The sequence below is a fragment of the Gymnoscopelus microlampas genome (genome assembly GCF_963454915.1).
Source record: "Gymnoscopelus microlampas genome assembly, chromosome: 23".
Lineage (NCBI taxonomy): Eukaryota > Metazoa > Chordata > Actinopteri > Myctophiformes > Myctophidae > Gymnoscopelus > Gymnoscopelus microlampas.
In genome coordinates this window covers 26,735,054-26,751,857 of record NC_139960.1, presented here as the reverse complement: position 1 = coordinate 26,751,857, position 16,804 = coordinate 26,735,054, and the positions used below count along the sequence as shown (strand labels likewise).

Genomic DNA, 16,804 nt, shown 5'->3' with positions numbered 1-16,804 from the left:
TGTGTAGTGTACTGCGTGTATGCACGTTCTCGCGCATGGCTTGCTATATATGGAAAACTCGCTCCTGCGTTCTTCAATTGATTTCTGAACGAACCTGACCACTGAATGTACACTATTGTTGAAGGCTGGTGTACTGTAGACCGAAATTGCCGTGGGTTTTTGTATTAAAAGGGCCCTTGATATGGATGCATCATGCGGTAGGCAGTAGCCCTGAAACATGAATGTGAACCATGGCTACATATGCGGCAATGGATTACAAGAACGCTCGTCCCCAAACACACTCGCCCGGGTCTAATCCGGCGGCCTCTGTCCGCGAAATGAATGGGGGTGAGTGTGTTTTGGGGCGAGTGTTCTGTTTACCTCGCCCAGAATCGCTTTTTTTTTTACTCTCTCTCACATGGTTAATACATTTGATTTTGGGATGTACAATACATGAAAATTACGGGATTAATAACGCAACTTGCGTCGAGAACTAATGGAGAGTGGACATTACCGCGTTTGGCTAAAAACAGTTAGTAACATCATACAAGCATACAAGCTAACTATTAGCCAAATTCGGCTAGCGCTCAGACGAATCCACTGAGAGAGGCGTGTCTAGTCCCATAGCTTGGGAGGACGAGGGCGCCCGTTCAGAGTATGGGAAAGTATCCCATTGGCTTAAACGACAGCCAATCACGCAAAAAAAGTGTCGCAAACATGTCGGAAATCTGTCGGGTCAGAGTCAGACTGAATATAGAGCCGCTATGCTTTTCAGCATGCGGCTAAAAAAAATAGCAGATATATAAGCTCATAGCGAGTGCCGTGCTATGAGCTTATATATCTGCTATTTTTGAATAGCCAAAGAAATCAAAGAATGACACACTTAATGGGTTAAAGGGGAATGAAACCCTAGGCCAGTGATATTGAACTGGCGGCCCGCGGGCCAAATCCGGCCCCAGTGGAGCGTTCTCGTGGCCCCTGGAACACATTCTATATTCCAATGTAAAAATGATGGTAAGTTGTACGGAAATGGTTTTCATAACCGTTAACTGAAGCTTGTTAATGGCTAAGCAACCATTAACCAATAAGAATAAAATCTAGGCTACTGTTTAGAATGGAGGAATGTTTGTGACTCACTCAGGTCCTAAATCAACATCCACCAGTACTGCAGTACATACAAGAACCTAAATGTGGGTAAATGTAATCTTTGGTGAGTATGTATTTCCTAATGCTCTACTGTATTAGGCAGGGGGCCACAGTTATACAATTACTTGAAGTTGGGGGCCACAAGACTGTCAACAAAAATGAACAAAATGGTCATGGTTAACCGTTTGACCGCAAACCATTAAGAAATGTGTAACTTGTTGGTTAAAGGGTTAATTTTTGTTATGCTATTATTTTATCATTCTTTTGGTGCAAGGGTAGCTGTTACAAAGCTACAACTGCGTCATGATTTCTGCCCAATTCTGCCTTACACGTTATACATGAAGAAATAAACAGTGGTGTATAAAGTACTTGAAAGCCATACTTGAGTAAAAGGTACAGATATCTTACTTGATAACGTGAAAGATATTTTTACTCAGTAAAAGTTAAAGTCACCCATAAGAAAATCAAAGTGTGAAGTAGCTCATACGTACTTAAGAAAAGTATCTGGTGTTAAGATGTATTTAAGTATCAAAGAAGCTACATCACTACATTTCAGTAGCACATCATGTACTAGAATTCTTTGAACTTACATAAAAGAGCAGGTGAGTTTTGAGTGCATTTCATCCATTTGTAGCCATTTCTTTTGTGGCTGTTGTTCATTACACCAAAGAAAGAATTCTCCTTCTGCATCAGCATCCATTAGCTTTTGTGTGGTTTTTGTCCCTCTTCCATCTGCAGCTACACAGTACATCTTCATCCACTTACACACATACTTTTACCCAGTATGTTCCATTCGTCATCAATAGCGTCCTGGGCTGACCTATTTTTTCATTTTTTTAGGTCAGCCTGACCCTCTCAACTGATGGTTCTTGAAACGCATCATAAGAGCTTAATTGTGCTCTTATCAGCCGGATGCTCAAAAACCTTTCCTTACAGACACATTCACCTTGCCAGCCTGCCTCTACCACTCTTCTCACAAAGATGCGTTCATGCCAGGGGACCCTTGCACAGAACACACTGAAATATCTACTTCCTAGTTTCTCAATATCCAAATCGAAGCCTGTGCATTACAAAGAACTGGCACAGAAATGATCCTATCAAACATCAAAAGGCATACATGCAGTATGGAGCAGGCCCTAATCATTTACCATAATGGACATACTATGACCATTGTTGTCCTACAGCACACAACAAACGGCCATACATTAACCACGAACACGGTCTTGTGGCCCTCGACTTAAAGTCACAATTGTTTACAATTGTGGCCCCCTGCCTAATCTAGTTGAATACCACTGCCCTAGGGCGATTTTGTAATTGTTTTTTCTGTACAAAAGGGTAAAAACATGGCAGGCTGACCTTATAGTGCACCTTGATGTAAGCAACTCAGCAGCTAATTCAATTCACAACACTCAACGGCATTGACAATAATGTAGACTATTGTCATTACTTACACATTGGCACACCTAATTCAGTGCACTATAAGGTCAGAAAGCACCAAAGCGGTGTGAGCTTGTAGATCGACTATTTTCACTATTTGACGTACAACAAGAACAAGTATACGGTTTAAGTGGTTGGTTGTGGGTGGCTGTTTACACATATGAGCAATATCTTGGGTACAGAAGAGATCAACGCTGGAGCAACACGGACATTTCAAGCCTTTTTTTTATTTAGGTGCAAGCATACAGTGACTGACGTTGCCTGACTCTGAGGAAGGTCGAAAGACCGAAACGTCAGTCACTGTATGCTTGCGACTAAATAAAAAAGGCTTGAAATGTCCGTGTTGCTCCAGCGTTGATCTCTTCTGCATCTGTTGTCCCTGCCCCTGGCCGTTTAAGCCTGAGGCGCAACGGTAGAATCCCTTTCTTCTCAATATCTTGGGTACTGTTTGGGTGGCTGTGGAAGGAGACTATGTCACGCTGCTGAAGAAGCTCATACAAAAACTAATAGAATACGCACATCACTTGGTTGAGGTTGGTTGAGGTTGGGTTGGAAAGTATCATGAGGAAAAAGAATAAACCTGCACACTCGTCTGCTCCAATGTAATTTAACCCATTAAGACCGGGAACGCATTTGTGTGTGATTTTTATATTTCTTTGGCTATTCAAAAATAGCAGATCTACAAGCTACAATATAGATCTGCTATTTTTGGGCGGGGGGGGGGGGGGGAGTCGTGAAATGTTGGCGAACATTTTTTATTTTTTTTGATCCCGCGATTTTTGTAACCCATTTTTTTCAAATTTCCTAAGTGATCCTGGGCACTACACCAGCCCTACACCAGCGCTACACCAGTCCCCCACAGCCTGGGGAGGCCAGGGCCGAGTTCATGCTTCCTTCAGTGCATGAGAGCCAACTGACCTTCTTGTCACCTGACAGGGGGAGTTTCCCTGGTTGGACGTAGCGCGTGGAAGGAACACGTTATTCCAACCAGTTCCCTTTCCCTCCATCAGGCGCCCCGGCTGTCATGGGGGAGGCGGTATAGTGACCAGGATTACTACATGTTTTTGTGAGGGTATTAACTACCCTGGGAGACACGGGGAGAACATACAAACTCCACACAGAGAGCGAACATTTTTAACTAAAATCTTTGCTTCTGGGGGTCCCTGGAACAAAACACTTTGAGATGGGGGTCCGCAGCCAAATACATATAATTTTGGGTGTCCTTGAGATCCACATACGTTTTTCAAAAAACTATAGGATTTAGAAGACATTTGTAGAATCCCCAGAAGCAAATATTTGAGTTACAAATGTTTGCTTTAAAAGTATATATATATTTTTTTTTTTCAAAGATTTGCACAAATTGTCAAGATTTTTCAAAAATAGCAGATCTACAAGCTCATAGCGCGGCACTCGGTGCCGCGCTATGAGCTTGTACATCTGCTATTTCTTAATGGGTTAATGACAACGTTTCGAGCCAAGGCTCTTCAACCGACCCGATGAAGAGCGTTGGCGCGAAAAGCAGATGAGTGTGCGCGGGTTTATTCTTTTTCTTTATGCTACTATATAATAGAAGCACATCCTTCTCCAAGTGGCTGTAGCTGTTGATAATGTCAAAAAACAAACCAAAAACAAACACCAGGTGGGTCCCTTGAGAGGCCATTACAGCTCCTCAGAACAGGTGCCAGTGACACAGAGACTGTGCTTGAACGCCAGGGATGAAAGCAGGTTTAATTACACATCCGGGACTGACGAGGGCAGGGGGGACAATGTCCAGGTAGACTGAAACAAGGCTGGGACAAGTCGCCGCGGTACACTCAAGGGGCAAGTGTCCATCTAGTGTCCATTTCTGTTCCATAGTGGGGGAGTTTTTGTTTGTTTTTTAAAGATTTGTTTTTGTGCTTTTATGCCTTTATTTATAGGACAGTAGACTGACAGGAAATAGGGCATAGCAGCGGCCATTTTCTGGTTCCACTTCGAAATAGTCAATGCATTTTTCCCATTGACAGTTCCAAAAATATTTATATCAATTCATTTAAGCATAGAATCAAGCCATCCAGGGTCCTGGTGAATCAGTATGTCCATTATGGTAAATTATTAGGGCCTGCTTCATACTGCATGTACAGTATTGCCTTTTGATGTTTGATAGGATCATTTCTGTGCCAGTTCTTTATAATGCACAGGCTTTGGATTTGGATATTGAGAAACTAGGAAGTAGATATTTCAGTGTGTTCTGTGCAAGGGTCCCTTGGCATGAACGCATCTTTGTGAGAAGAGTGGTAGAGGCAGGCTGGCAAGGTGAATGTGTCTGTATGAAGGAACGGTTTTTGAGCATCCGGCTGATAAGAGCACAATTAAGCTCTTGTGATGCGTTTCAAGAACCATCAGTTGAGAGTGTCAGGCTGACCTAAAAAAATGGAAAAAATAGGTCAGCCCAGGACGCTATTGATGACGAATGAAACATACTGGGTAAAAGTATGTGTGTAAGTGGATGAAGATGTACTGTAGCAGATGGAAGAGGGACAAAAAACACTCAAAAGCTAATGGATGCTGATGCAGAAGGAGAATTCTTTCTTTGGTGTAATGAACAACAGCCACAAAAGAAATGGCTACAAATGGATGAAATGCACTCAAAACTCACCTGCTCTTTTATGTAAGTTCAAAGAATTCTAGTACATGATGTGCTACTGAAATGTAGTGATGTAGCTTATTTGATACTTAATACATCCTAACACAGATACTTTTCTTAGTATGAGCTACTTCACACTTTGATTTTCTTATGGGTGACTTTAACTTTTACTTGATAAATATTTTTAGAAATGTCAATGGGAAAAATGCATTGACTATTTTGGAGTGGAACCAGAAAATGGCCGCCACTGCTATACCCTATTGGGAGAGAGATGGGGAGTGACACGCAGCAAAGGTCGTCGCGATCGGGACTCGAACCTGTGACACCCTTCCACAGTGGTTTTAATAAAAAAAATGTAACTAGTGCAAGGAGTAGCTATTGCACGTCTAAATACAAATAGAATTTACACTTTAGAGTACCATACTTAGTGTCTGAGAGAAAACCAAAGAGGTGGACTGCACTTGATAAAGCACACTTAAGTATCAGTGAAAGTGGCTCTGACATAACAGAAACGTGACGCCCGATCTAAAACATACACCGCTGTGCAGCCAGGTCATTCTAGAATATACCACGGATCTAGAACTTCTAGACACAATCCCTATAGATGCTGTAAATGTTATTGCGCGCTAAACCTAAGATCTCTGCGAGCCAGGCAAATACAGCACAAAGAAAACTGACAGTCATACAGTTCGGCAAGAACACACATGTGTGATGTGTGTACGGTGCATGTGTTCATTCATGTGTCTGGTGGCAGGGGGTATTGCTGCCTACCTTGCTGTTGAGGTAGAGGAGAAGGTGCTGGCAGCGCTGGAAGGTCTTCAGATATCACCATGTAGCAGGGCAATCAACAGCACAGCACATGGGGATGGTAAGAACAAAATGGCAGCAAGTTAGCAAGTTGTGTCATTTTAGATTTCTTTGGCTATTAAAAAATAGCAGATCTACAAGCTCATAGCGCGGCACCGAGTGCCGCGCTACGAGCTTGTAGATCTGCTATTTTTGAAAAATAGTGAAAATTCCATTAAGTATTACATACTATTATTATTCTTGAAATCTTAGCTGCATCTCTGCTGTATCTCTCCATGTTTTATTCTGGAATCTTAGGTGCATCAGCTGCATCTCTCTACTCTCACCTGTATCTATGCAGTGCCTACCAATACCTTCATGCTTACTGCGGTGCTGCTACAACACCTGAATTTCCCCTACAGTATCAATAAAGGTCTATCTATAGGTCGGTCAGTCAGTCTACGCATTTACTTAACACCACAAACGTTTGAGGAAAGGTTTGCTATGGGGAAAATAATTATTATCACGCACCTTTTCTTGCTCCGAAGTAGCTTGATTCAGAAAGTACTCAAAGGAGTACTGACTGTAACTGTAACTTTTCATAGAATGAGCAATTGCTCTCCTATAGAATAGTATCCCTTCATTAAATTCAAACCCACCAATTACTGTGGTCATAATTGACAGAGCAAACATGACAGTCCTTCATGGAGTATTATCCTGAACATTTTAATTTGTTAGGGCATCATAATGTCCCCTAGTAGCAAAAGTGCTATTGGAAAATACAAACATAAACGCACGAAAGCAATGTCCACTGCAACAGCTGGGTGTGATCAATATTTCATTTGTCCATCACAGGTTAGGTGACAAGAGAAGGACACAGCACAGCTGTCCCTCCCGTGTGTTACACCAAGGTAACCATGGAGATCTCTGCTCCGTCAACAGTGCACCTCTGCCGGCATTGATTAAAAAACAAACTGCAGCCAATTGGTTGGCTTCAGTGTAATTGGAGTCCATCCACTCAATGTACTGTACGGATATAAGACTAACAACCATGGAGCCCATACAGTTTGGAAAAGATTTCTTGTGTCTTTGTGTTGGTTATTCATCTATTTTTGTCTGCACGACATGTGTGAGGATTAGAGGGGCTGCCATCTATAGCTACGAGCTAATGCTGACCAGCTGTGCTGGTTCTATGTACATTAGAAAATAGAATTCACAACAACATGTTTGCTCACCCCGCAACACCTTGTAGCCTAATCCCCGAACCTCACTCAAAGTGGGGTCCGGAGACCCCCAGGGGTCCTTGACAGGGTTCGAGGGGGTCCCAAGCAAAATGAGGAACAGTTTAATTTCACCAGCTAGATGTGAGCCCAATGACAGAATGTATGAATTAAGAATGGCTTTTCAGATAATAGGTTTCACTCTCTCCTAGAGTACATTACACTATACAGTAGTAGACTCTAGGCCAGGGATATTCAACTAGATTAGGCAGGGGGGCACAATTGTAAAAATGAGGGTCGAGGGCCACAAGACCATGTTCGTGGTTAACCGTTTGACTGTTTGTTGTGTGTGCTATTTAGGACACAACAATGGACATATTATGTCCATTATGGTAACTTATTAGGGCCTTGACACAATCCACTCAAAACTAACCAATTGATTGATTGGAAAGCCACTCAAAATTCAGAAAAAGATACAAATGGATGCCATGTGATGGATGAAATGCACTAAAACTCATCTGTTGTGCTCTTTTATGTTGATATGCCACTGAAATGTAGTGATGTAGCTACCTGAAAAAACAGCAGAACTACTTAAAAGCTACATTATTCTGAAAGTCGATGGCTGTTTTGTTTCTTAACACTTAGCCTGCCCTAATTATTTCAGATTTTTTGCTGTTTTCTGCCAGAGATTTTTCATTGAAATTAAAAAAGTACTCAGGAGCCGAGATACAGAATTTTTAAGTTTTGAGTTAACAAGGAAGTGGATAGGAGTCTAGATCTTCGAAAAATCATATCTCCTTGGTCTTTGGGTCAAATTGAAAAAAAAAAAAGCGAAAAAAGCATTTATGCGATCTTGGCGGCCAAGTGCGCTATTTAATAATCGCATTTATGCGTGATTGGCAGAAATTGAGTTAAGTGCATTTTAACACCAGATACTTTTCTTAAGTACACGTGATGTGAACTAACTGAACACTTTACAAGTAATTTTCTTAGGGGTGACTTTAACTTTTACTGGAGAAAAAAATATCTTTCAGGTCAGATACAGTATCTGTACCTTTACTCAAGTATGGCTTTCAAGCACTTTATATACCACTGTTTATTCCTCCATGTTTAACGTTTAAGGCAGAATCAGGCAGTTACTTGCAGCTATTTGTAACATGCCTGCTTGACAGCTACCCTCGCACCAAACATTTATAAAATAATAGCATAATAAATGAACCCTGTAACCAACCAGTTACAAATTCCTCAACGGTTTCGGTAAACAATGAACATTTTGTTCATTTTTGTTGTCAGGGTCTTGTGGCCCCCTGCCTAATCTAGCTACCCCAGATGTGCTACAACAACACGCATCACAGCAGATCTACAGTAGTATATTAGGAAACATTGGAGGCGGGTGTTAATTAATCCCTAGTTAACCCTGAGTGAGTCCCAAACATTACTCCATTCTAAACAGTAGCCTACATTTTACTCTTATCGGGTTATTGGTTGGTTAACCATTAACGAGCTTCCGTTAACGGTCATTCGGTACAACCAACCATCTAATAATAATTTTGGACATTTATTTTTACATTGGAACATGGAATGTGTTCCGGGGGCCACAAGAAAGCTCAGCTGGGGCCGGATTTGGCCCGCGGGAAAATAGCAGATCTACATGCACATGTGTTGTGAGCTTGTTGATCTGCTATTTATTATTTTTCATTTTGAAACTTTCCCAAATTTTTTAACTTTTCACCTATAATGGCATACCCGAAATAGGGATAGATTATGAATCGATTATTTTATTTAATTAATTAATGAATTAATGTAATTAATTATTATCGATTAGTTGCACCCATACAGAAGAATATCCTAATCACTGTCCAGCAGACCTCAAGACAAGGAGAAATAGACCTCCATTCTAATCATGCCCATACAGATGACACTATCAAAGCTATTTTAAAACAATTCGCATAGCAATAAGGATCTTGTGATAGTAACCTATTTTGACTTCTGTTCATTTCAATGAAAGTTTCCTCAAATAGACCTTCACAGCTTTAAAGCTGAACACGGTTCTCCTAATTTCTGCCATGGGAAATGACTGACGTTCATAGCACTCGAATGAAAGGTGGTGAACCATAATTCCCATTGAGGAAGACTTGAAGGGTTCGAGCAAAAGACAAGACAAGTGATGGATGTCTGACAGGAATGATGTAGCATAAAAAAAACATTGAGGCTATAGGAGTTACAGAATCAAAGTCTTATATAGTGACCACAGTCACTATACACTACAGTTACACAAGCGCACACAGACACAGACACAAATCACCAACTCTTGTTACAGCACACAGTCACAGCCCAAATGCCCTGAATAAGTAACGATGTGGGTGCAGAAACATGAGCGAGACGCTGATCCTTGGTGGTAGATTAGCCATTCAACTGGTCAAAGAGGCACAGAGGACAGATATATTGGAGTTCACCTTTGTCGTGACGCATGCAACTTTAAAATTCTCTCATGTCATCTTATAACATGTTTCAATCTGTGTGATTTTGTGCAGCACTTTGTAACGTCTGTTTAGAAAAGTGCTATACAAATAAAATTATTATTATAACATGCATACTCCACAAACAAATAAGAGAGGGTGCACATCTGAAAACTGTTGCTGACACTTTACCCCCATGAATGGCACAGAGCCCAAAGCCATCACACACCTTTTTACAACTTAGTACAAGTGTGTGTGTGTGTGTGTGTGTGTGTGTGTGTGTGTGTGTGTGTGTGTGTGTGTGTGTGTGTGTGTGTGTGTGTGTGTGTGTGTGTGTGTGTGTGTGTGTGTGTGTGTGTGTGTGTGTGTGTGTGTGTGTGTGTGTGTGTGTGTGTGTGTCAGTTGTCTATGCGGCTACCTGTAGGACCAGCGGCTGTAGACAAGCTGAGATCCACTCTTAACAGTGTCCATGGGTGCTGCTTCAGGAATTCTAGTCCGGAGGAGCTCAGCAGCAAACTATCTATCTATCCATCTATAGGCCAACAATCTACACTACAGTATCACAATGAGTGACATCCCCATCCACCCCTTCAACAGCCCAAGGCCACTGTGCAGTCCTACAGGCTTGTAGCTCCTCTGCTCTGTAGCTCCTCTGTCAGTGAAAAAGAGTAGAGCTACGTCCCACCCAGAGGAGTGACAGCCATGCACCACTGCCAAGAGAACTGAGGTCGGGAAACTAGGAGCAGTTGCCATGACTGCACACACTTCAGGAGACGGCGGCACACAGGGATGCAGAGAGATCACCCTGAAGACCAGGGTAAGTTGTCCATCATGGGTATGTGGGTGGTGGTAATAGGGGGGCTGGGGTCCATCATGGTCAAATTCATGGTCAAATTCAATAAAGCTTAGCTAACCAAACTGGGCTGATGATACCACATCTAAAATGGTAGGCTATTTTAAAGTTAATAATGTAGGTAAGTGCTTCATGTCTGGTCATGTCTAGTCATGTCTGTTAAGCTAACCCAGACAGTGACGCCATCGCCCCAAGTTCCTTTTGTGAACTAGCAAACTACTTCCATTTAACTTCCACTTTCGGAGGAACAACTCATTTCCTCTGACTCATCACAGCACATTGTGATCATATCACTTCTAAGCAATGCCAGGAATTCTACAAGCTTTAAATAGCTTAAATGTCCCAAAAATGATGCACAGTCGACGGCTTAAAGCATGAGTGAATTTGTGTTGTGTGAATAACATCTCCCCATCTGTGTTCCTCATATTGTTGAGAAGGAGGTATTTAATGACACGGTACAATATACAGTATCAGGCAAAATGTTCAAAACAGAAATATACAAGCTGACGCCGCCCATTCTATAACAGGCAAGACATGAGGGACCTTAATGCAGTTGCTAGGAGACAAGGACCTTACTTTTTCGATGGCTAGACGTGCAGAAATAAAGAAATAAATAAGGAAGGATAGAGAAAGTGACAGTGTACCTGTGTGTGTGTGTGTGTGTGTGTGTGTGTGTGTGTGTGTGTGTGTGTGTGTGTGTGTGTGTGTGTGTGTGTGTGTGTGTGTGTGTGTGTGTGTGTGTGTGTGTGTGTGTGTGTGTGTGTGTGTGTGTGTGTGTGTGTGTGAATGCACTTGAATCATTCACCTAAGGGAGTAATTATACAGTCAAAAACAAATGATGGAAATGGGCTACAACAAGTGTTCATAATACCACGTGCCCCGACGCTCCTCCCTCACCTCTTTCTAGCAATGCAAGCCTCACTTGTTTATAGTCAAATAGCCTTAATGAAATGTATGCAAACCCACTGTAGACTGTACAGTAACCTGAATGTCTAGCAACTGAGAGCCTGTCACTCGTAGTAGCGGTCATATGACGTTGATCAAAGCAAGCCGAGGGGGGCCGGGGGCACAGATCTAAACACAACCTCATCATCAACAAGTGGAGCAGAAATGAAAGCCTCAGTACATTCGTAGCGATGCTGTATTCTTATAGCAGGACAAGGAAGCCAGCCCGTTACGAATTCCAGGGATGTTTTCTTAGTCTCTTAGTACATGACCAACAGAGCGCATTACTCAAGCCAACTAGGCCATATGTGTTTGGAATGTGGTGGGCTGCCGCAGTAAATTACACTTCAGCCATCCTCTTTGCCGCAGAGGCTGCCGAACTAGTCCTCTCGTTTGGTTGAGAATTGTTCACAGTTGATTTGGCACACTCAGACATTCTTGGAATACTGGAAATTATGATGGAGAAAAGATGCTGAACAAGCAATTGTGTTGTTAAATTCTAGTTTCCTCCTGCTACCAGGAAACAGCAAAGACAATTATATTTACATGTTCAGCTAAACAGCCTGATTGCTCAAAGACATTTTACATTTGATTAAAGAGACTTGTAACACTGTGGATGCTCCCAATGAATTCCACATATTTCCCCAAACATTAAAACACTAAAGGGGGATTTTAAAGCACTCCTGGGCTCATTTTCACGTCTACTCTAGGTTTTGTGTGCACTACTGGACCCAAGACAGTTTTTAAATTACTTGATTCAACATTAATATACTTAATATTCATTTGATCAGACACGCCCAGTAATAAATAAGTCCATTCAACTTCAAACTCCCTGTTAGACTAATTGAAAACACACATTCTTTTTATTTATTATGTTCTTACATTTAATGTTGCATCACGGAGTTCTGTAAGTCCATGCTTGAAATAATTAATCAAAACATGATGAGGGCGTGTGTCTATTGAGTCTAGTTTGAAGTTAAAAGGGATTATATAGGAGGGGGTGTATCTGATCAAATTATTGATCAAATATCTAAATATTGAATCAAGCAACTTAACAACTGTCTGGGGTGAATAAGTAAGTAAGTACTTCATTTCATTCAATCTATTAAATGTACTAACAGTTACAAAGTGCTTTACAGTTTTAAAAATATCAAAATATCATATCAATAATATAGTCAAAAGACAAATGAGTAAAACGATCAATAATCAAACAATAAAAAGACAGGACATGACACAAAAAGTCTAAACAAACAGGTGAGTCTTTAACAGTTTTTTAAGATTGTCAACAGAGGACACTTAGATCCAGGGGGAGATTATAATCGAGGGGCAGAACACGCAGACTGTAGACTTAAAAAATGACCCACAAAGTTTATTCAAGAGAAATCCTCCTTTAAGCCCTATTCAAAATGTTCCATAAATATCCAATCTACTTGAAGCTCACAATATGACTGCTATTTTTTTGGGAGAAAAAATCTTATGCAGAAAACAAGGACACCAGGGTTAAAGTTGTTAAATATCCACAGGAATGTACTTCGATGTGACTGCTGTGAGTGAACCACAACCAAACTTTGCAAACAATGGAACTGTTGCTTTGCCAACACTTGCGGTAAGAAAGGACCAGGTAATTTATTACCATAGCATTCTACTGTTTTTATTCTTATGTATGTACCATACTTCAATGAAGCCAGGTGTATGTAAGCATACTTTTAAGAGAGCCATAACTTAACTCCACTCAAATGTATTTTAGTATAATAGCCGTTAATACAAATGACACTCATTTTTCTAGTCATTTTTTCAGTCATAATTCTTCAATTGAGCGAGGATAGCCCTTGAAGGGAAAAGACAAAGAAGAAACCTTGGGACGGTCACCCCCTTCCAGGGCAGACACGAGTGCAATAGAAGCCGAGTGGGCAATATCCAAATGCAAAACAAAAATAAGAGCAAAACCGTTAGTTATTATAAAATAAACCAGTGATGCTGACTATGTATATCATATTTGTATCACTGTCATACTGTAACAATAATCAAATTAATATAATTCCTTGTGCATTATTAGTAGTACTACAGTATATTATTAAATCGCATAGGCCAACCTAACTGATGCTTTGAACAAGAAAAAGTGCTCCTTGGAGCACAGGTCTCCGCCAGGTCGGCCAACGGTGCCGGAGATTAGCTGCTCACGGACGGACGGACGGACGGACACACACACACACACAGGGTGCAAAACATATTCACGGCCACGCCTTCGGCCTGGCGGAGACAAAAATAATATCTAGGGGTGTGTAGGCAATCGTGAGTGACCACATAACTGTAGCAGAGAGCATGGTCATTGAGACATTGGTTTTCTCCAAACCAAAAGTTGGAATCAAATCCCGATCCTGGCATTGTTAGGAGCTTTTCATCCGTGTAGTGAACCACCTTCAACAACATTTCATCTCTTGTGTAAGAACTCATCAGTGGAACATTGTGCCTCTGACGCTGTTACAATAAAGGTCACTCATTGCCTGTGTGTTAGGCTGTCAGCCCTCAAAGCACACTCAGTCACGAAAAGCTCCCATACTCTGTCAAGTGACTCATCAGCAATCTGACTGCAACAAGCCTCGGATAACCAGCTCCAGAATACAAGGTAGTTCTTCAGGACTCCACAAGTCCCGATTAAAATGACATAGAGGGACAGGGTTAGTCGACTAAGTCGAGAGGAGAGACTTGGTTTCTGCATGTTTTGTCTTATTTGAATTATTCAGCAAGAACTTTTGACAGATGTAAAACCAGAAGCCATGGACATATAATTAATGGGTCCGCAAGTGGGTGCATCCTGTGACAGGACATCACATCCATGTGACATCACATCCATGTGAAAAACCTTTCACAGAAGTGAAAAGGTTTTTCTTTGGCTGTTCTTTGCCTGGCAGGCAATCAGAGTGGCACACAGGATAGGGTGGGAGCCATTTCTGATTTGTATCTCCTTGCATAATGAAAGCAGGCCTGTGACTCCAAATAGCTTTCAGTCTCTCGCTCACTAACGCACACACAAACATGCACACAAAATCACACGAGCCCTCAGCTCAGCACCTGTTGTCATGAGTAGCAATAGATGACTTCAAACAGACAGCTGCAGCACAAGTAGCGGGGTTAAGGTGAATTCCATGAACAGTCGACATGTTGAGCTCGAGTCTGTCTCTTTGCCATTACTTTTGTCTCCTTTTGTAAATTCTGAATCTACGCTCTCTCACTTGGTCAAGTGTCCATTAAGTCAATAAAGTACAAATGCCATACATATGGACTAATTCAATGTCAGCACTGTGAGCCCTTAACCCATTAAGAGCTGGAACGCATCTGTGTCACTTTTTCATTTGAGCTAAAAAGCATTATTTACACTTTGGCTATTCAAAAATAGCAGATCTACAAGCTCATAGCGCGGCACAGAGTGTCGCGCTATGAACTTGTAGATCTGCTATTTTTGAAAAATCGTGAAAATGTGTGCAAATCTTTCAATATATATTGTTTAAAGCGAACATTTTTAACTCTATTCTTGGCTTCTATGGGTGCCTGGAACAAAATATTTTGAGATGGGGGTCGGCGGCCAAATACATATAATTTTGGGGGTCCTTGACATGAAAAAGTTAGAGAACCACTGTTGCCAAGACGACGATGACGGCGCGGCATTTTACGCCCGATTATGGACACGACGCCAGCGTGACGTCGTCCTAGGATCGTATGACCATGATCATATTCCACACATAAAAGCAGCTGTGAGACACAGAGAAGCGCGTCGAGCGATAGAATCTAGCAGCAGTAGTTAAAAAGTCAGATAACTAGTTAACCTAAGAGTTAGACATCCAAGAGTCAGACAGTTCCTGTAGAACCTCATAGGATCTCACAGTGAAGATAAAGACATAGACGATAATATAAGATAAAAAGGGGAATAGTGAAGGACTGGATACCTCATACCCAGGATATAGAAGAATAGGTTAGCCCTACAACCTAACCCAATAAGAACCCATTCTCAACTCCCACCTTCACTTGTGGCAATCACAAGAATCAGAATACCTAGGGATCACCTTTAATAAATAATATACAGTCCTAAATCATTTTTAATTTTTACATTTCACTGAGTAAAAAGCCCCTAAAATGTTAGGAGGTGGAAAGGCAAGACGGACACATGCTCCAACATGACATCATGCAAACATTTAGGCTTTCTTTTCCATCGTTTCACTCTCCTCTAAAAACTGCAAAGCTTAGCCTACGTGCCTTAAATCCTGACATGAAATCTGCGCACATGTGAAAAGTGGATGCAAGTTGATCACATAGAAGGTGTTTCCCATTCCAAAATTCTGTCCAAAATTCACCATATCATATTTATGGGGGTTTGGTGGTGTCATTATTGTATTATATCTGACCAGGAATGTGTGGTAGAACTGGATTAAATAGACAAAAAATATATAAAACTGTCAAACTAGCTACCACACACACACACACACACACACACACACACACACACACACACACACACACACACACACACACACACACACACACACACACACACACACACACACACACACACACACACACACACACACACACACACACACACACACACACACACACACACACACACACACGTTTTCGTCCCAAACAGAACACAACGTTGGCTGGCTCATGTGCCACATGAAACCCAGCACACGGAGATGCACTTAGTTTAGTTACATAATATCATTGTCAAACCATAATGCATTCATTGATTCACTTGCTTTTTCCACACATTATAAAATGATTTCAATATGCCGATGCTGGTTTTGATGATGATCCATAATAATCTCTACTACTAATGGCATCATCATCGTAGCTGATGATGATTATTGTTTTTATATATTGAATATACCCTGCAGCAGGGACAATGGTGACATTATACACTTGGGATCACCGAGCCCTTGTCTATAGGTTCATCGTTTGGTTTAAAAGCAGTAACGTTAGATAGAAGAGAAGTACAAGTCAAAAGTACAACGTTGATCCGTCATCGGTTAATAAGGATAGTGATGGTTGGTAGATTTAAGCTCGGTCTGAACATTAGTCAGGGGGCCAAAGCTGATATTGACACCTAAGATAACACCTCTGGGTAAAAGCAGACAACCTATCCAGTATTAATATTTAACCCCCTGTGTCATGTGTTCTAGCCTGGTTGTCATCTCAGATATTTATTTTTAGGTCATTTTATCATTATGTATACTTAAGTCTGACTTTTTCCACAATAATAACACATTATTTTTAAATATGCTGCTAAAATGTTGAGCAAATTGAGCAAACCGGCTAATGTGGTAATGTAATGAAAATGCAAACAAGCAAAGCTAAT

The 16,804-nt window shown here is 41.2% G+C and overlaps 1 protein-coding gene across 1 annotated transcript in view; it reads right to left on the bottom strand.

Moving 5' to 3' along the window:
* Positions 1 to 16,804, bottom strand: part of tulp3 (TUB like protein 3) — a 40,245-nt gene that overhangs the window by 20,553 nt on the left and 2,888 nt on the right. The window contains exon 2 of the mRNA XM_084049336.1: positions 5,960 to 6,004. Coding sequence (XP_083905462.1) covers positions 5,960 to 6,004 — 45 coding nt within the window. The remainder of the gene's footprint in view (positions 1 to 5,959; positions 6,005 to 16,804) is intronic.